General features: G+C 38.3%; 2 protein-coding genes across 2 annotated transcripts; both read right to left on the reverse strand.

The window, feature by feature from the left end:
• Nucleotides 1-606: 606 nt before the first annotated feature.
• galk1 (galactokinase 1) lies at nucleotides 607-18,270 on the reverse strand. Its single transcript, XM_084741190.1, has 8 exons — nucleotides 17,930-18,270; nucleotides 16,993-17,182; nucleotides 16,627-16,746; nucleotides 14,990-15,125; nucleotides 14,628-14,809; nucleotides 14,223-14,373; nucleotides 13,983-14,145; nucleotides 607-1,018 (listed from the first exon to the last, which is right to left on the reverse strand). Exons 1-8 carry the CDS (start codon nucleotides 18,092-18,094, stop codon nucleotides 944-946), a joined length of 1,182 nt encoding a protein of 393 aa, XP_084597316.1. The 5' UTR covers nucleotides 18,095-18,270; the 3' UTR covers nucleotides 607-943.
• On the reverse strand, nucleotides 4,348-9,852 carry LOC146312464 (BTB/POZ domain-containing protein KCTD21-like). Its single transcript, XM_084741191.1, has 2 exons — nucleotides 8,901-9,852; nucleotides 4,348-6,259 (listed from the first exon to the last, which is right to left on the reverse strand). Exons 1-2 carry the CDS (start codon nucleotides 9,312-9,314, stop codon nucleotides 5,795-5,797), a joined length of 879 nt encoding a protein of 292 aa, XP_084597317.1. The 5' UTR covers nucleotides 9,315-9,852; the 3' UTR covers nucleotides 4,348-5,794.
• Nucleotides 18,271-19,933: the final 1,663 nt, after the last annotated feature.

Raw genomic sequence — 19,933 nt, forward strand, 5'->3', positions numbered from 1 at the left:
TCTCCATTGGAAAAGACTCCTCATCCAGCGAGGTGGACTCAGTGGCTGAGGGAGGTAATGCAGCATCTCAAACTTGAGAAACTAAGATTCACAATATGTGGCTCCTCTGACAAGTTTGAGAAGACCTGAAGACCATGCAGGGATTATATTAGGGCTAAACTTTAACCCCACCCACCACCTTCCTGAATATAACTCAAATTAGTCCCTTTTATTTATCTTGTATGTACTTTTGTCCATGTTGTATCTCACAGTGAGATAAGACTTAGATTTCAACTTTTGCACCTGTTTTATTAACCTATTTTACTTTTTTTTTTTAAACTTTGTAAAGCCAGCTAAGTGACTTTGTAAATCACTGAAGCTGGATACTCACATTATGCTCATCCCAGAGGTGTTTTTACTTAATCTGCCCCATTTGACTTCTTCATCTATCTTCCTGTTGTTATTTTTGCCAAACCAAAGCAATGAGCTAGAAGAGGCTAAAAAGCTCTCTAGAGATGTGGAGTTGGTAATAATTATCTGTGTGTTCATCACTACCAGAGATCATTCTCAAATTACTGAGAAAATAGATGCTAATATTAAAAAAAAACTATTGATTAAAGAAAAAGGTCATTTTGTAAACAACATGATTTATTCCATGGAAATCATATGAAAAATAATACAAAATGTAGCCAGTTTTTTCACAGTACAGGTTTTTCACCAACTGTTTCTTCGTGTTATTTCAGTGATACATTATTGCATTACAGAGACAAAAAAAAAATCTAACAATAAAAATGTGATCAGAAAAAATCTTTTACTGTGAAGGCACTTTTCCCACATTAGCAAAATGCAAACAGTTTCATTTTATGTTTAATGGTGAAAACTGGAAGAAAAAAAATTAAATAGTAAAGCCTGTAAAAAGGAATGAATGTGTTGTGCTCATGTAGCAGAGGCGTGTTGATAAAGGTCAGGACAGGTTGAGAACCCGAGCTCCCTCTGAAGGAGTTGTGACATAGAAAGTCGGGGTTCCGCTGTATCGCTCCTGTCAAGGAAAAAATACACAAACATACAAACACACACACAGTGAGAACATTAAACCAGGGTAACCCGCAGTCCATAATGAATCTGAAATAAATTACTAAACCAGAGATCTAAGCACTATAGTTGCATGTGTGCATACTGATGTTCCTTGTTAAAAAATGTGAATAAACCACTGTCCACCCAGACGGTCTGCAGGACCATTCATTCTTCCAGTCCTAGGAAGGAAGTTCAGAGAGGGAGCAGGAAGAAAGAACCGCTGGGTTTGTTTTCGCAACTAGACACCTTTCCTCTTCAGCGGCGACACATCTTTTCCTCTTCCAAACTTCCTTTACTACTGCCTCCTCCAGACTAAATTTACACACTCAGTCCATAACTCATCTGACTCCCCCTGCAAGTCATGCACAGGGCAAACGGATATATTCTCTCCCACGAGGAAATGCAGTCAGTTTAATTCATCGTGAAATACTGTGAGTAAGAAATTTTAATGTGCGGGTTCAGATATTTTTAGCAAAGATAAGAAAAAAAATCATTAGCTAAGTCTAACAAAATTTTGATCTTTCCATTCCCTCTCAACACGCAGAAGAGTATCAGGGCCAAGAATAAGGGAAAAAATGAGAGTAGGAAGAATTTTTTCACATTTTGTATTTTGAGAATGATATTGAAATGTTGAGAATAAAGTTAAAATGTTAATAGTAAAGATGAAGTGTTGAGACAAATACTTGAAATGTAAAGAATAAAGTGTCAAATATCAAGTCGAAATATCAAGAATAAAATCAAAAGTTGAAATGTTGAAAATAAAATTGAAATGTTGAAAAAGGTTAAAATATTGAAAAAAGCAGAAGTGTCAAAATTCGACAAAGTTGACATCTCAAAAGTAATGTTGAAATGTCAAGAATAAAGTCAAACTGTTAAAAATAAAATTGACATGTTGAGAACAAAGTCGAAATGTCTTTTACTCCGAACTTCCTTTACTACTGCTTCCTCCAGACTAAAATTACACACTCAGTCCATCACTCATCTGACTCCCCCTGCAAGTCATGCAAAGGGCAAACGGATATCTTCCCTCCCACAAGTTTAATTTATCATGAAATACTGTGAATAAGCTATTTTAATATATGGGTTCAATTTTTTTTTTAGTATGTGGCAAAAGAGATGGAAAAAAAACACTTAAATCATTAGCTATATCCAACACAGTATTAGGGCCAAGCATAAGGGAAAAAATGACAGGAGGAATTTCTTAATTTTCTGTTTTTGAGAATAATGTTGAAAGTTGAAATGTCAAAAATAAATTCAAAATTTCAAAAATAAAGTTGAAATGTCAAGAATAAAGTCAAGCTGGGAGCTGATTAGCCAAGCTTAGCATAAAAACTGGAAACGTGTGACAAATAACCTGGTCCAAGAAAGTTCAAACTGATTATTGGTGATCAGTCAGTCTAAGTGACTGAAGTGCTCTAGCTCCATAGTTAAAGTCTAAGTGACTGAAGTGCTCTAGCTCCATAGTTAAAGGTAACCTATGGATTTTTTTTTTTCAAGAAAAGTCCACAGGGCACCTGTAATGCACAGACATAAGAATTGTGTATCTGACCTTTTTGCTTTTTTGTCAATAGCCCAAAATGTTGACCCTCTGCCAAGGAAGTTATGCTTCCACTGCTGTTTGTTTGTCTGTTAGCAGGATTATGGAAATACGACTGACCAAACTTCCATATAAATTGGTGGATGTATGTAGCATAGACCAAGGAAAAAACAATTGGACTTTGGAGTCTGGTCAATTGTAACTTCAGTGTCTGTGTCAAAATGAACTGAATTTGCTGTGTGTGAATGAACCTGTCACAGTGACAATGAAACATGCCGTGACAAGCGCAGTGGATATTAGCAATCAGGGATATGATTTTTCTCAATTAATCCAGAATTCCAAATTTTCCAACCCGAAAATGTGACCCACATGAATCAGTCAGGTCCATTATGTTATTATTACGGTCGCCCTGGCTTCCCCGTCTCCTCTGTGTGTTTGATCGAGGGTGATTCTCATCTCCTTAACACACACACACACACTCACACACACACAATATGGACACTAGAGCAGAGAAGCTGCGGTGGAGACGGTGAACAAGTTAAAGTGAACATAATGCTTTACTCCAGTTGACCTCAACTCAAGTAAAAAAGTAGAAAGTGATATTTCTACCCGCTTTGTCTGCAGTTTGTTATAATCACAGCACATTTATTAAGCTAATAGTGAACTGTCAGGAACAACTTAAAACAAAGGCCGCCTGTAAGTATCCCAAGTGTTCACAAGAAGAAGAAACATTGAAATGTTCAGAAAATTAGTCAAAATATAAAGCCAAAATGTTGAGAAAAAAGTTTAAATGTTGAGGAAAAAAAGTTGAAATGCTGAAAAAAAAGTCAAAATATCAACAATATAGTCAAACTGTTGAGAACTCAGCCAAAATATTTAAGTCAAATGCTGAGGGGAAAAAAGTCAAAATGTCAAGAATACAGTTGAAATGTCGAGGAAAAAATGTTGTAATATGACAAATATAGTCAACATGTTGGAACAAAGTTGAAATGTTGAGAATATGCGGATTAGTCCAGTATTCCAGTTTTTCCAACCAGAAAATGTGACCCACATGAATTAGTCAGATCTGTAATATTATTAGCTAGCTTCTCTGTCCTCTCCTCTCCTCTGCGTGCTTGAATGTGGGTGATGCTCAGCTCCCAAACACACACACACACACACACACACACACTCAAGATGAACAACAGAGCAGAGAGGCTGCGGTGGAGACGGAGTACCAGTTGAAGTGAACCGTTTTACTCCAGTTGACGTCAACTCAAGTAAAAAGGTAAGAAGGCGATACTTCTACATAGTAAAACTACATCCGCCTGTACAGTAAGTATCCCAGCTGTTTACCGCGAGACATGGACAACACGGAAGAAGAAACTCACGAGAGATCTTGCTGTGGGATCTACAGGGTTACTCTGGAAGCAGAGGCAAGTCCTGACCCAGAGCTGCCACTAGGTGCCGTTAAGCTATGCTATAAACATTCATTAAACTGCAAAACCATCACTCACGCAGCCTGTGTGAGACCTGAGAACATTTTTGTTCCTTGATGAAATTATTTCCAATTCACTGCTGTTCTCCTTTAGCACTGCCACGGCTTTGTAGCTGTATTTGTGACAGTCCTGTACAGAGTCGACATAGAACACTTCCATAGCAGACACCAATGTTTGATCACTTTAACAGATACATGAAACCAGTAATGTGTTGTCTGAAAAGTTACATCTAAATGTTATATATAAAAGTCCACAATATGACATGTCAGCAGCAACTGTCAGGCAAATCTGAAGTGAATTTTGGAAATATTGCAAAAAAGAAGGGGAAAAAAAATGCAAATTAGGCATATTTCCATCAACTGATTTGGTGTGGAAAAAATGATAAAGTTGTATCAGAATCTGGCGATACAGACTACGATATCGATCAAATAAACAAAGCAGAGGAGGGTCGCAAATTGAAAACTGCCAATAAACCCAAAGAACAAAAGAGAAGAAGAGGAAGAAGGAGAAAGAGAAGAAACAAAACCAGTTGCCTTCGCCATCTACGAGAGAAAAATACAGAAAGGTCTTCAGTTTTTTCAGTTGAGTAAGTTGTAATTATTCTTACATGTCAGCTGTATATGTATAACAGCAGAAAAGCTTCTTCTTTTTCTTCTTCTTCTTCTTCTCTTGGAGCAGAAACAACTGATCAGTCATGAGTTAAATGTTCACTACTTCAGAACTTATTCTGAAAATGTGTTTTCATCTTCCATTAAGTGCATTTACTCTTTTTTCCAAAAAGGGAAAAAAACTTCTGCGTAATAACGTCTTTGTGAAAGTGAGGAAATTTTTTTTTTTTTTTTCCTGTCAACCACCTATCAATCGTTCAAATATACGGAAGAGTATTAGGGCCAACCATAAGCGAAAAAATAAGAGGAAGGTGATTTTTTTAACATGCCGGCATAAAGCTGAAGTTGTCGATACCGAAATCGAAATATTAAGAATAAAGTCAAAATGTTGAGAAAAATAGCCAAAATGCTAAAAATGAAGCTGAAATGTTGAAAAAAAAATGTGGAAATGTCAAGAATAAAGTTGACATGTCAAAAATAAAGTCAAACTGTTGAAAAAGAAGTTGAAATACCAATAATAAAGTGTCAAAAATGAAGTTGACATGTCAAGAATAGAGTCGAAATGTTAAAATAAAGTTGAAATGTTCAGAACAAAGTCAAAACGTTAAAAAAAAGTCAATATGTCAACAACACAGTCGAAATATTCAGAATTAAGTTGAAATGTGAGAATAAAGTCAAAATCTAAAAAAAAAAGGTGAAAATGTCAAGAATAAAGTCGAAATATTTGGGGGGAAAAGTCAAACTGTTTAAAAAGAAGTTGAAATGACAAGAATAAAGTCAAACTGTCAAGAACAAAATAGAAATGTTGAAATAAAGTCGACATGTCAGAATAAAGTTGAACTATTAAAAATGACCACATACCTTTCCTGCGACACTTCAAAAAATGCATAAAATACATTGATGGAAACACAGCTGAAGTGTTCAAAGACAGAAAACCTCTTAGTCATAATCAGTGTCCTCCAGAACACAAAGTTAGCTCTAACTCATAAAAGACTTGATTAAACAGTTGAAGTTCTAAGGATAATTGGCTCAGTTGTGACTAGAGAGAACCATCCACAGATCATCAGCTCGGCACATTCTGGTGCTTTTAGTTCATTCGTTCTTTTTTCGTCCAGAGCTCAGCACTTGACCAGCCGAAGTGAGGTGCAGTTCAGAATATCCGCTGGGTCAGGGAGCACCAGATCAACCTTGAATCCTTCAGCCAGAGACACCTTCAGCAGCTCCTCCACGAACGCCTGCATGTCTGTGATTTCACAGGGGCTCCACTGCATGTTCATGATGTCATCGGACTGCGTGACCTCAGGGTTGGAGACGGTCAGCCCCCGGTAGCGCTGCTTGTCGTACTGGTCCTGCGGGAGTTCGTCGGGCCTCGGGACCCACTCCAGTTTGAGCCTGTTCTGCCTGGGGTTGCACAGATGGGGGCTGGTGAGGCCCTGGGATGTTCTGTAGGAGAAGCGCTCACAGAGCAGAGTCAGGAAGGCTCTCCAGGTACAAAAGAGGTCAACTGTGAAGGCTCGCACAGAGCATGTGCGGAGCTCATAGTTTTCTGGCCCGTGGCGTAAGTTAAAGTGGAGAACACGGACCTGGAGGGAGAGAGGGCAGAATATGCTGACTACACAGTCTCTGGAGTGTACACAAATAAAGAACCGGTCCTTCCATGTCTCTGAATGTGCAGACAGAGGCACACGCTCATCTTCTGCTCGTATACTGTAAACACACTGCACATTCGCTCAAAAGGTGAATGAAGGCCAGTATTAACTATAGTTTCATCATTTCAATTCAGGTCAAGGAAAACGTTGGACATTTGAGAAATGTGCATATTGACTTTCTTACCAAGAATTAGATAAGAGCATGTCTGTATCTTCACCAAGCACAAAGGCTGGAAACAGGGAAATCAGCTAGACTGGGTCTGTCCAAAGGTAGCTCTTTCTCATTTGCTTCACGAGATACTAAGTTTTGTGGAAACTTAATGTAAAAACCCATTCAAAGTCAAGTGTGTAAGATTTAGGGGGATCTATTGCTAGAACATGGCAGGAATGGAACAGTCCTGAGTATGTTTTCATCAGTGCATAATAAACTGAAGAAACACTGTATTTTCGTCACCTTAGAATGAGCCCTTTATATTTACAAAGAGCGTGGGTGATCTTCCATGGAGGCCGCCATCTTTCACCACCATGTCTACAGTAGTCCAGAATGGACAAACCAAAGGGCTCTAGACAGAGCCTTTTGCCAGAGCTGTGGACTTGAGTCAAATTTGAAAATTTTACACTCCAATTGACAAAGTCAAAAAAAGACTTGGACTCAACGTGAACTACAACACAAATGACTTGTGACTTAACTTGGATTTGACCCTCTTGAGTTGACAATACTTTGCACCTTCCCCTAGCCTAAATATTAAAAAGTATGGTATTTGTAGGGCTGGGTATTTTCAGTGCCAGTACTGATACCTTGATAGTGGATCCTTCTTTCAACACCAGATCCATTTTAACAAGAAGAAAATTACATTACACATTACAGAACAATTATTCACTTTGAATGAAGAAGCTGTTCAAAGACCTCGTTAACTCTGAAGGTTGTACTCCTTAGGTATCAAAATTTGGTATATGCCAAGGCATTTTTATTTAAGGAGTTTGGTTTAGGCCATAACTAAGTTTGATACCCAGCCCTTGTTATTACAAAACAATGAATTGCAGTTTGAGGATATGCATGTTGAAAATTACAGATGGAGGTGCAACAACTTCCAACGTCACTCCACATTTAAAGGTACACAAAGAAAAGTAAGTCGAGGCCCTGTTGTTAAAATGGCTTGTTGTTATGACTTGTTTATGGCTCGAAAGTCAAAGTTTAGGACTTGACTGAGGACTTGCCTGTTTGATGTGACTTAACTTGGAATCTGAGTGCAAAAACATGAGATTTACTTGTAACTTGCCAAACAATGACTTGGTCCCACATGGGCTAAGTGGTTATCCTACACACTTGGAGGGAATGTGAGGCTAGTTAGTTGCAGTCTGAAACCTCACAGTTAGATGACTCTAAATCTTACACACTGGTCTATTAAGGTAATTTCAGAAAGACAGCAGCTGCTGCTGCCTCAGTTGTTTCCAATGGGTGAACTCCAAAGCCCCACTGACACAGTGCCCGTTATTGTGCGTTGGGCATGGTTTCTGCTCCAGTTCAATTCGGCACACGACTTGAATCTACGGCACTGTGCAGCCTGAAAACAATATGTCACACCCTATTGGAACTGAAGGAATTTTAATTTTTCTTTTCTTTTCTTTTCTTTCTTTCTTTCTTTCTTTCTTTATTGGAAACTTGAAACTTGGCACACACATCAGTCTTGGTGAAAAATTACATATTTTATGGCTTTTGTGTATGATTGTCCCAAACTGTCTCAATAGCACCAGCTAAAAAATTTCAACGAAGTAGCCGGTCATGTTACCTACATGTACACAAAACAGTAAGCACATGTATCATGTCCAGATGTACAAAAAAGTCTCCTTGAGTCATAGCCTAAACCCAACAGAAAGTTGGCCAATTAGAATTTACTGCACAGTTTTTAACAAACTCAAAATTGATGTGTGCCATCTAGAGACCTTTGACAGGAAAAGTTAAAAAGATTAAAAAGATTTTGTTTTCACTGAATGCTACTGGCACACTCTTGAATTTCAATGCTTTGCCATGAAACAGGAAGATGCTGTAACGTTAGTGTACATTGTCCAGTCTACCCCAAACTTTGCAGGTTTCATCAGATTCCTAGCCTGAAGATATCTACATGTCAATAAGGAGACATAGTCATAGCGTCACCTACTGACAACAGGAAGTAAGCCTCATGTGGCAATCATTATTTGATGTGGTCTAAACTGGATATACTGGGACATAACGTAGAATTAGTGGCCACCTAATGATGACAGGAAGTGACGATGAAGTCCTTCCAGGAGTGTTCAAAACGTGCAAAATCAGAACCTTGTCGACCAGTTTGCGTCCGATAGCAAGGCGATGTTCACAGAGGTGCAAGGGCCCAATCATCGCTGCTTGCACTTTAATTCACATTGATTGTTGGAAAAGAAATACAAATGGAGAATGTGCAGTACTGTACCTAAGGAATGTGAAAAAATGTGCCGGAGCACAGCATACATCTACTTCCTGTTGTCGTGATGATGGTTGAACTTTTTTCATGGCGTGACCACCTTGTCAGACATATTGGTCGAACTTTACAGCACGTACCTTGGAATCAACATTCACCATGATCATGGCTCCCAGCGGCCCTCCTCTGAGGCTGAGGGGCACTGATGCCTCATAGTGGCGGATCTCCTCCAGCAAAGGGCGTATCTGGAAAAAATCAGCCTCTCTCCGCAGCAGGGCCAGCTCTGAGAAGCCGTCAGGCAGGTCCAGGGAGCTGGAGCGCAGGTAGTTCAGGATGTACCTGAACACTTTCCCGTCACGGTCTATGAAGACGTTTCCTCTGTTGTCTCTGAGGACAGGGATCTGTCCAGTGAACATCGCGCCCAGCATGGAGTCGCGGCAGCGCGTCAGAGTGTCCAGGGTCGTCGTGTAAATCTCTCCACCCACGTTCAGCGACACCGGGTCCTGGAGAGAGTTCCTGTTGGTGTTGTCGTCCGGTGAGTTGAGGTTGAGCATCTTGGAGGCTTGGGAGCAGTGTTCGGTGATCCGGTAAAGTCTTCTGTGGTGTTGTTGTTGGGAGGACAAGGATCCTTCTGCTCCGGTCAGGAATGCTGAGGACTGAGGGATGTGGAACTTTTGAGTGTTTCTTTTGTTTCCGAGAAAGACTTGTTTCTTTCGACAGTAGTAGCCAGGAAACGGCCAAGTTAGGAAAGATGCGAGGAAATCTGCCAAGTCTGCTTCCAAAGCTGAAGATTTATAAAACCAGAGTTTGGACTCTTCAAAAGGCCGCCGCTCTTTTCCTTCTCACTGCTGCTTCAAAGCAAACGTGTCATCTTTAGAAATGCAGGTGTTCCCCCTGTTTTTCTGTGGTCGAGTTTACATCTTTGTTGATGTATCTCAGACCGCAGGACTCTGAATGTTTCGGCCAACAGCAGGCCTCCAGTCTGACTGTTAAAGCAGAAAGGCAGCAAGGCCACAGGGACCAGACCAGCATGCTAATAACTGGACACTTCTGGCTCCGTCTCCACGAAGCTCGCTTTTATTCTCGGCTCATACCCCCTGATCTCTCACTCACACTCACACACACACACACACTCACACTCACCACACACACACACACACACACACACACACACACACACACACACACACACACACATTGGAGCTGTCTGAGCAAGACACGGGGGACTGGGCAATTTGTCTGAAATGCCCCCCCTTAAAGTGACAGCCAGAACACTGAAAAGTGCTTTTTATCCCCAGTGAACAAATGAACAATGTCCTCGGACACTTTTCATTTCAAATACCCTCCGGAATGCAAAGATTTCCCAGCAAACAGAATCATAAAAACATCCTGACTAACAGCAAAAGTGACTTTGTGCACCAGCTGTATTATGTTACAGGATGAGAATAATGAAGCTAATATTCATTAAGTCCATTACTACACCTAGTTTACTACTATATTTCACTAAAACTAAACTAAAAACTAAATCTAGGTGTGAAAAGTTAACTGAAATGAAATTAAAAACTACACTCTGGAAAAAAACAAAACCCAACTAAAACAATATTAATCTGTTAGGCCCAATGGCAAGGATCTTTATTTATGATATGATATATACAATTAAGGTCAGGCCCTATAGTTTCTGTGATGCCAAAGTTACGGCCAGAATTGTAGAATTGAGAATCTGAAAAAGTCATAACACAGATTTCATAAGGATCTACATTAAGTCGGTGCAAAAAGCTGACAAACTGACCATGTGATCCACATGTTTGGACCTATTTTTCAAGTCTTTCCTGATTATTTTCATTATCAACTAATTTGTTTATCATTTTTTCCACTGATCGATCACTTGTTTGGGCTGCAAAATGTCAGAAAATGTTGATCAGTGTTCCCCAAAGCCCAAGATGACGCCGTGAAGTGCCTTGTTTTGTCATAATCCAAAAATATTCAGTTTAGTGTGAGAGAGGAAGAAAGAAACCAGAAAATATTCACATTTAAGAAGATGAAATTGGAAAATTTGGGCTTTTTTCAATAAAAATATGGCTCAAATCGATTAATAAGTTATCAAATAGTTGGAGATTAATTTAATAAGCGATTAATAATTGATTAATATAAATAAAATTGAGTTTTAGTTTTAGACTTTCTTGACTTGTAAAATTATCTTTTAAGTGGACAAACATCATATGTGTCATTCATGCCACAATTCAAACAGGATCAAAAAATTCTTGTCTGTTAACCAGCATACGTTTTTTCCGAGAACTTTCCATCCATCATATCTATCAGCTGTACCACTGTACCCCCCCGAAAAAAAAACAAAATTTCCCAGCACAGAGACTTGTAATACACGCTTAGGCCCGTCTCCCATCACAGACGTTGTGTGGCTGGCTCCATCTTGTTGTGGCGAGGACAGTTTGATGGAACATCAGGGACCACAGTGGAAATAAGTCCTGGATTGTATTGTCATACACGCTGCTACTTGCTTTTACTACTGTATTTTCTTCTTTGCTGAATAAATTAAACTAAACCAGACTTGTAATGCACTGTGGGAAACCTTGTGTGTACATACAAAACTAACAAAAACACAACAAAAGATAAAAGATAAAGACAAATAAAAGATAACCAAGATGGCACCATGGTCGGCTGCTTCAGTGTGTTGGTGAACATCGCTTTCTATTGTTTTGCTCGTAAACTCCCATGTCAAACTTTCGCACTCCTACGTTAAACTGCACAGCTCCTTTATCTATTTAAACACACTTGTAAATACTGTTTTGTACATTTTTGTGTTTTTTGTGTGTATTGTGTATTCTCTACTTTTCTATTTATGCTGTTTAAACTGACAGTACTTGCCTTAATCTTTATTTATCTTTCTAGTACCACGTCTGCTTTGCATCAACATGCCACAGCAGATTCCTCGTGAGTGAAAACCTACTTGGCGATAAAACCGTTTGTGATTCTGATAAAAAAAAATATTCAAGAAAGGTTAGTTTTTGTTTTTGTAAATTTGGTCAAATTTGTCGACACAACACACATGAGGAGGCACTGGTGCATCTGTTTGAGACCGGGACGTCTACATGACTGTGAGTCAGTTGCCTTCACGTGTCCTGTTTGTATTGTGGCACCTCTTCTGAACTTCCTCAATCTTCCCCAAACAAATACCCCTCATATTATGATAAAAACCTAAAAATAATATGGAAACGAATAAAAATTAAGCTAAAACTAAACATTTTTAAACAATAAAATGAAATAAACAAACTAACTGACACTAAACTCAATTAAAAATGAAATAAAAATAAAAATGAATGAAAACATAAAACTATAATTATTCTGCTCTTCTGCTGTCAACATGATCTTCTAAAGTAAACTGCTAAGAGCAGTAGAATAAAAGAAGGATAGAAACAGAGCTGAGGAGGAAGAAAAATGGTGTGTTACTGCTGCAAAAAAAAAATCTGCACGTTCATGTTCAACTTAAAATTAGAAACCTGAAACATCTGAAAGCTGTCAGCTGGAATATTTCAGGTCACAAGAGATGGATGAGAGGAGGGGATGTGCTTTCAAAGACTGAAATATTCAGTGACGACCTTTTTTCACAATGAAAACTCAATAAAAAGCGACAATTGAAGTAAGAAATATGATGATTTGATGAATTACTGTTTTAATGCATCTGCAGGATCAAACACTGCAGCTCCTGAACAGTAAAACTGTTCCTCCTCTTGTTCAGATGTTGATGAGCTTTACTTGTTTGGATTCTTGTTCTGTCACTTATGTTCTCTGATGTTCTTCGAAGGAACAGTTACTGTCTAAACTCCTGATAATTCACTGATAAATCAGACATGAAGCAGCAACCAGACAGCTGAGACAAACTGTAAATACATGCAGGCAGCCGGCTGATATTTAGAAAAAAAGTAATTCAATGTAACATTATCAGGTGCTGCAGAAGTGGCTGTAATGTTAAAGGATAATTCTAGTATTTTTTAAACCAGCCCTATTTTTACTTATGGTGAGGTTTAAGTGGCTAAGGTGCTGTTTCTCCCAAAACCGCTGCACAGTTGGCTTTTTTTTCTGGTCACTAAGAGTTGAAAGATTCTCAACTTTGGATAAAATGCTGCGCTTGTCACTGTCACTTTTTACCCAGATGTCCAATCACAGTGGAGGACGGGGACAAACTGTCTGCTGCTCATACAGCACTCTTTGAACTGTCCAACAGAGATGGGAAGTACAAATACTTTGATCCTGCACTTAAATAGTTTTTTGAGGTATCTGTACTTTACTTGAGTATTTATTTTTCTGACTAAAAACTTTTTACTTTTACTTCATACATTTGAACACAAATATCTGTACTCTCTATTTCTTACATTTTCAAAACAGACTTGTTAATTTCGTTTTAATGCGAGACCAAAAGATAAAAACTTTAAAAAATTTAAAAGACATACTAAGACATAACACTAAAAACACAACAACACAACAAACACAAAACAAGAGGAAAATGACGCAACAAGACAAGAAACTGACAAAACAAGATAAAAAACAACATAAAAGATGTCACAAAAGACATAAGATGAAAGACATAATGAGACAAAAACAACGTAAAAGACATGACAAGACAAAATACACGTAACTGGATAAAAAAGCTGAAAACAACATAAAAGAAGTAAAAAGACAAAAAAGACGCAACAAAACAAAGAAGACATAAGATAACAAACGTCAGAGTGTAACAAGACAAAAGGCACGTAACAACAGGAAAGAGACTTACTAAGATGAAAACAGCATAAAAGATGTAACAAGAAAAAATGATTTTAAAAACCCCACAACAGATGTAACAATCCAAAAAAGTTGTAAAAAGACATACAGGACGTAACAAGACAAAAAAAACATAAAAGACATAACAGGACAAAAAATATGTAACAAAAAGAAAAGACATAACAAGATGAAAATGACGTAGCAGATATAACAACACAAAATGTGGAACTTCCATCTGAGTAGACGATGTCAGTACTTTTGCCACCTCTGCCATTTTCTGCCATTTTATAAACCAAACAACTATTTTGATTAAAATAATTGACAGATTAATTGATAATGAACATAAATAAAGGTTAGTTGCAGCCTTAATGATAATCCTGGTCATTTACATACGGTACTCTTGATCTCTACAGTATGCAGTGTGTGTGTGTGTGTGTGTGTGTTTGAACCTGGATGTGGAGGATCGTCCTGTCGATGGCGTGAGCCTGCAGCAGAGTCACAGTGCATCCTCCGAATCCTCCACCTGTCATCCTGCTGCCAAACACGCCGTCCACCTCCATGGCTGCAGACACCAGCTCGTCCAGCTCCCTGCAGCTCACCTCATACAGGTCTCTGACACAGGAGGACATCACGTTATCACACGCCTGCCTCAGTCTGGTGACTCTACAGCTGCTTTATCTTAGCTGTACCTCAGGGAGTTGTGGCTCTCCACCATCAGCTTTCCGAACTCTTTGTAGGCTCCTCTCTTCAGGGCTTCAGCAGCTCGCACAGTTCTGTCTATCTCCTCGATCACATGACGAGCTCTTTGATAGGTGACGTCATCCAGTTTGTCCCTCGCCTCTGAAATGATGGGGAAGGTCATGAACGCACACTAAGTCAGGCTAATTTTCATCTGAACTCCCTAATCTAACAATAAACCCTGTTTATGATGCTATTGTTCAGACTGATGCCGTCTTAACACATCATGGTGTTAATAAGCATCTTATAAAAACGCATAAAAGTTTTATTACACTCTTTTATAAGGGCCTTAATATAAAGTGTTACCAATAAGACAGAGTGGATCAGCACAGATTAATTACAAATGGACTTCCCACCCTCCAGGTCCTTCATGGTGGCATCTCTGAGACTGTCCTTTCCCAGGATGGAGGCAGCCTCCTCACACTGTCTGCGTCTCATGGGGTACTCGCTGCCCGTCAGAGAGTGTTTGACATTGGAGTTGGTGATGAGAATGACCAGGCCGGGATCCGCCAGAGGGACGGGAGTGGCCTCCAGGGACCTGTGTCAAACCATAAAACACACGGTGAGTGATTGATGAAGGCTGGATGTAAATACACAGAACTTCTTCTGGGTTCTAAAACAATTTGCCAAAACCTGCCAAGAGTAACACAGAAGAGACAAACGGGCCATGTGGAAGTTACCAAAGGCTTATTCTACTCTGATTGGATGTTGAGAGTACCTGCAGTCAATGAGCAGAGCGTGCCCCTCCCTGCCGAGGACAGACACAAACTGATCCATGATGCCACAGGGGACACCAGCATGAGTGTGTTCTGCCTGCTGACAGGCTACAGCTTTAGGTACCTTATCTCCATCATCTGTGGAAGAAAGACAAAGATGTCAAACAGACAGTAAAGACACATGATCATATACCTGTAGATCAACCACTACATTCACTGCTTTTCAGTATCACTTCACCTTAACACCAATACAACACTACACTGATGTGTAGATCCAATATTCTTGTTGAAAATCAGTGCAATATGGAAGATTTTAAGGGACAGAACTAAATATATAAATACATAAATAATTAGAAAATACAATTAAATGCTTAAATAAAGGAATACATATGTAATTATGAAATAAAATGCTTTAATAAAGAAATTAATAAATAATTATGAAATTTATGCCACTATAAATAACTAACAAAGTTAAACGATGGATAAATGAAACTACATATAAAAAAATAAAATTATGAATAGATGAATAAAAGTTAATAAATATAAATATGTCAACGGATCAATAATTACACAAATGTGTAACTACATTAATGTAGAAATTAATGAATGAATACATGTATAAATAAATGCACAAATAAATTCAATATTTCTATATATAATCTAATTTCATTTCTGGTTTATTTATTTATAGTGATATAAAATTATGTATTTATTCATTATTTAAGCATTTGATTATATAGTTATTAATTTATTTATTCATTTGATCAAGGATATTATACAATTACATATTTATTCAGAATATTATACAATAATGTATTTATTGATTATTTAAGCATTACCTTACATAATTTTGAATGTATTAATTTGAACAAGGATATTATATTTTTATTTATTTATTTATTTACTTGGATCCCCATTAGCCAAGGTAGCAAATACTCCTCCTGGGGTCCACACAATATAATTGATTATATTCAATACATATCACCATATGCATATAATTATTTATGTATTAAGCATTAAATTATATAATGTGTATTTACTTATTATTTAAGCATTTATATACATAATTATTTATTTATTAATTTGATCAAAGATATTCTATTTTTATTTATTAATTTACTGGGATCCCCATTAGGCAAGGTAGCAACTACTCTTTAAGGGTTCTTCATAATATAATCAATTATATTACAAATAAATAATTATTTATGTTAAATAAACAGAACTCCTTCTGCACAGCCACTATCAGGGATTAGCTGCTGATTCGGTTGCAGGAACATCTAAGATAAAAACATCAACATGAACCTCTGCACACTGAACTGACTTTACTGTCAATTTATCGAGAGCAAACAACATGTTTCGCCTGTGGCTTCTTCATTTTCTTCAGATACATTCTGCCTGAGAGCTCTATCTGGGTAGAACAAACCTGAAGAAATGTGTTGTTCACTCTGAATAGATTCACAGTAAAGTCAGTTCAGTGTACAGTGGTTTATGTTGATTTTTATTATCATTTGTGTATTAATATATTTAGTTCCAGCCCTTAAAACCCTCCATACTGGACATCATCTGTCTCCAGTGAAGACTCCATCCTGACAGCTCTCACTGATGTTACACACTGTGGTCTCTGTAATCACATTCTGACCTGGCTTGAGTTGCTGCAGGAACGTGTAGAAGGCCACCTCCAGAGAGGCAGAGCTGGACAGACCTCCTCCCAGGGGGACACTGCTGGCTATCACCGCCCTGAAACCTGGGACAGGAGGAGCTGAAGAAGAGCAGACAGACACGGAGAGAGTACACAGTCAATAAATCTCCTGTGGTGTCCAAACAAGGTGGGATGATAGAACATCTGTGAGATCAACAAGCTTCTGTTTTACATCTGTTCTCATTCACTGTGGCAGGACAGGATTAAAAATAAACATCACTTTTTTTTTTTTAAACTATGATGTTAAATTAAAATACCTGTCAGGTAGTGTTTTGACAGCTGTGTACAGTGTACCCATGTGTTTACCCCTGTAATGCTGTATGACACCCTTCACATAGTTTGCCCAGCTGGGTAACCCCGGCGACAGCGGTGATCCATCACTGGGCAGGCTGAAGTCCACCCTCCGAGGCTCGTCAGCATCCTTAGTTGCTGTTACCACGGTAACGTCCCGGCCAGAGGTTTGACTCCCTACCACCACAGTCACCAGAGGCAGCGCCTGGCTCAGCAAACACAAACACACCCAGTCAGCTGGGTGATTATCTTTTCCTCGGTGTCAGAGAGGAAATATCTCACCAAAGTCCGTTTAAAAAAACAGGAAGTGTAACGTTTTATTATTATTATGGGTATAAGGAACAGTCCGTGTGATGTGCCAGTCCTTCTGTTCTGCACTTCAGTCTATTCGACACGCCAGTGACCCACTATGGAAATTTATTTCCACCAATGTGATGAAAAGAAAAAAATCCTGTAAGTCATTATAATGAGACACTTTCTCATAATAATGACCAAGACATTATTCTGAAAATGTTTCTTATTATTTTGAAGATTTTGAAGAACTGAGCCATCATTTTGTGAGACTGTGGAGGACGGAAGTTTCTCATTATTTTGAGATATCAAGTCATTAGTTTGAGATTTTGTCATTTTTAAGGTTTCTCATCATTTTGAAAATTAAAGTCATTATTGCATGATAATGACTTAGAGGATCTTTGTTTCATCACATTGGCAGAAATGGGCTATTGCATTTTTGCCTAACTAATAGTTGCTGGGTGCACTGAATGCATGCCGAACAGTACAGAGACTCATTATACATTTGTCTGTATAGACCCACAGTCATGTCATTAAAAACATGTCCGCCAACAAGCAGGGGAACATAAAAGTGGCAGATTTTTGAACGACATTTGGTGGGACAAACAATAACGTTTCACACTGGCAGGCTGTCTGCCAGAGAGTGAAGTGATTAAGTTACCATTGGAAGAACAAATCCCTGGTTGTAGTCAGTGTGCTCTCCTATCAGGTTGACTCTCCCCGGTGCACACACCGCCAGCCGAGGAGCTTCTTCCCCGAACATCTGCCCGTACACACGGCGAGCCTCCGCCACAAGCTCGGTCACAGCTGGAATTGAACTGGCCATTGAGTTGAACACGGTTTACACCTCTAATTTAAACACTGACTGTACCACTGACAGCAGAGAGGCAGGAACAAAACAAATGATACAGAAAACCAGTAAAATATCTAAAGGCTGAGTGGCTGCGAAATGAGTGGTATGGATGTGTTGATTTTGACATGTCAGGTGCTTTTTACTTCCTGGTGGTGTGGCAACGGAGTTTGTTGTGAGGGTGTGATTGGTGGTAAGACGTCACGTGACGCATCAGTCTGCTGCCTCAGCTCCTGTAATTCACTGAATGGAGATAAAGTGAGCCATATGAATCATTGTTGATCCAAATCAGCTCCTCTCTGGTTTTATAGTCCATGTAAATCCTAACGGAGCAGCTCAGCGGTCTGTGGGCTGGAGGAGGAAGGGGGAGGAAGGAGCAAGTCAAGTTAAAGCCTGGACATGCAGGGTGGAGCTCTCACTGTGCAGCAGCTTCCTCCTATCCAGCGGTTTGAAAGTTAGTGTGATGGTGACACCTGCTGGCAGCTCTGTTCAAACACCTCAGTTGCATTTTCTAAAAAAAAACATATATATACATTTCACTCTGGAATTTTATTTATTTTACATTTTCCTCTCGTTTTGGTGACCCAAGCTTTATTTTAAGTTGTAATGATAATTTAACCAATCTCCCAGTATGTGAAATCTATTAGCAGGTACTTCTAGCCTGGTCTGTGATACATGAGCACAACTTTTCACCACATAATTATAGAGACATTGAATTTAAAGGGATACTTCACCTTATCTACTCACCCTCATGCTGATGGTCTGGAGTAAACCAAGTCTCCTAAAGCCCCAATATGCCAAGTTGACTTTTTGGGTGAACTATCCCTTTAAGAACAAATCACTCTTCTGAAAGATGGGTTCAGGATCAGATTCTGCTGTTCACTAGGCAGGAGCTTTTGTTCTCTTACAGAGAATTTTTATATGCATACAATTTCCATACAATTTCATACAAAAGATAAGATAAGATAAGATAAGATCAACTTTATTGATCCCACATGGGAAATTCACATGTTACAGCTCAAAAAAGTACAGGCAGAAAAAGCAGAGATAAATAGAATGCAAATAAAATACAGATAGAATAAAAATATGAAAGAATTAGAAATCCCAAAATATTGAAAATGAACAAACTTTACACTCAGACTATATAGTCTATATGCAGCTTTCACTTATACGGGTGTTATTATGGGAAAATGTTGTGTTTGGTTTCTTTAAACACCCCATAAAGTGACAAATATTTTATTCCTAACTTTTTTTCTTTTTTACCTTTATTTAGTCAGGGTAGGTACACTGCTGGAACGTCCTGATCACATTCACACAGTTACACATTCACAATGTCAGTGGTAACAAGAGAGGGCCAAGTGCTGCCTTTCACTTTCCCCACCCAAATTTATCCTGCTGGTAGGGATTGAACTGGCCAGCAAATCTATTAATACTATTGGCAAAAACTTTCATTCACAAAAGTAAATTAACAAATAGAAAACTTTTTGTTTTGTTTTGTTTTCTTGAAGGACTTTGAACAATGTGTACAGCTTCTTTCTTTTTCTACAAAGAAAAAAGCTAATAAAAAAAATTATTTATCTAAGTCTTTTATATTTTTACATAATATATTGTAATTTACCCCTGTGTTTTCAATTTGTATTTCAAAGCTAAATAATCCTAACTACTCATCAATGCTTTATTCTTTAAGTCCACAAAAGGAAATTGTACCTCCATGGTAGATCTGTTTTTTTTGTTTTTTTTTGAGTTATTATTTAAATAATTTATTAATTTATTAGGTAGGCTAAATTAACCTTGAAAATATAAAAAGTAGGCTAC

This window comes from Lutjanus erythropterus, chromosome 17 (assembly GCF_056507025.1).
Source record: "Lutjanus erythropterus isolate fLutEry1 chromosome 17, fLutEry1.hap2, whole genome shotgun sequence".
Taxonomy (NCBI): domain Eukaryota; kingdom Metazoa; phylum Chordata; class Actinopteri; order Lutjaniformes; family Lutjanidae; genus Lutjanus; species Lutjanus erythropterus.

Excerpts from the sequence above, each read along its gene's own strand:
- LOC146312464 (XM_084741191.1), bottom strand. The coding sequence starts at position 9,314 with ATGCTCAACCTCAACTCACCGGACGACAACACCAACAGGAACTCTCTC. Across the intron at positions 6,260-8,900 it reads TGGTGAATGTTGATTCCAAG|GTCCGTGTTCTCCACTTTAA; the intron begins GTACGTGCTGTA and ends CTCTCCCTCCAG.
- galk1 (XM_084741190.1), bottom strand. The coding sequence starts at position 18,094 with ATGGCCAGTTCAATTCCAGCTGTGACCGAGCTTGTGGCGGAGGCTCGC. Across the intron at positions 17,183-17,929 it reads AGGGATTTGTTCTTCCAATG|GCGCTGCCTCTGGTGACTGT; the intron begins GTAACTTAATCA and ends TTGCTGAGCCAG. Across the intron at positions 14,146-14,222 it reads GAGAGCCACAACTCCCTGAG|AGACCTGTATGAGGTGAGCT; the intron begins GTACAGCTAAGA and ends CTCCTGTGTCAG.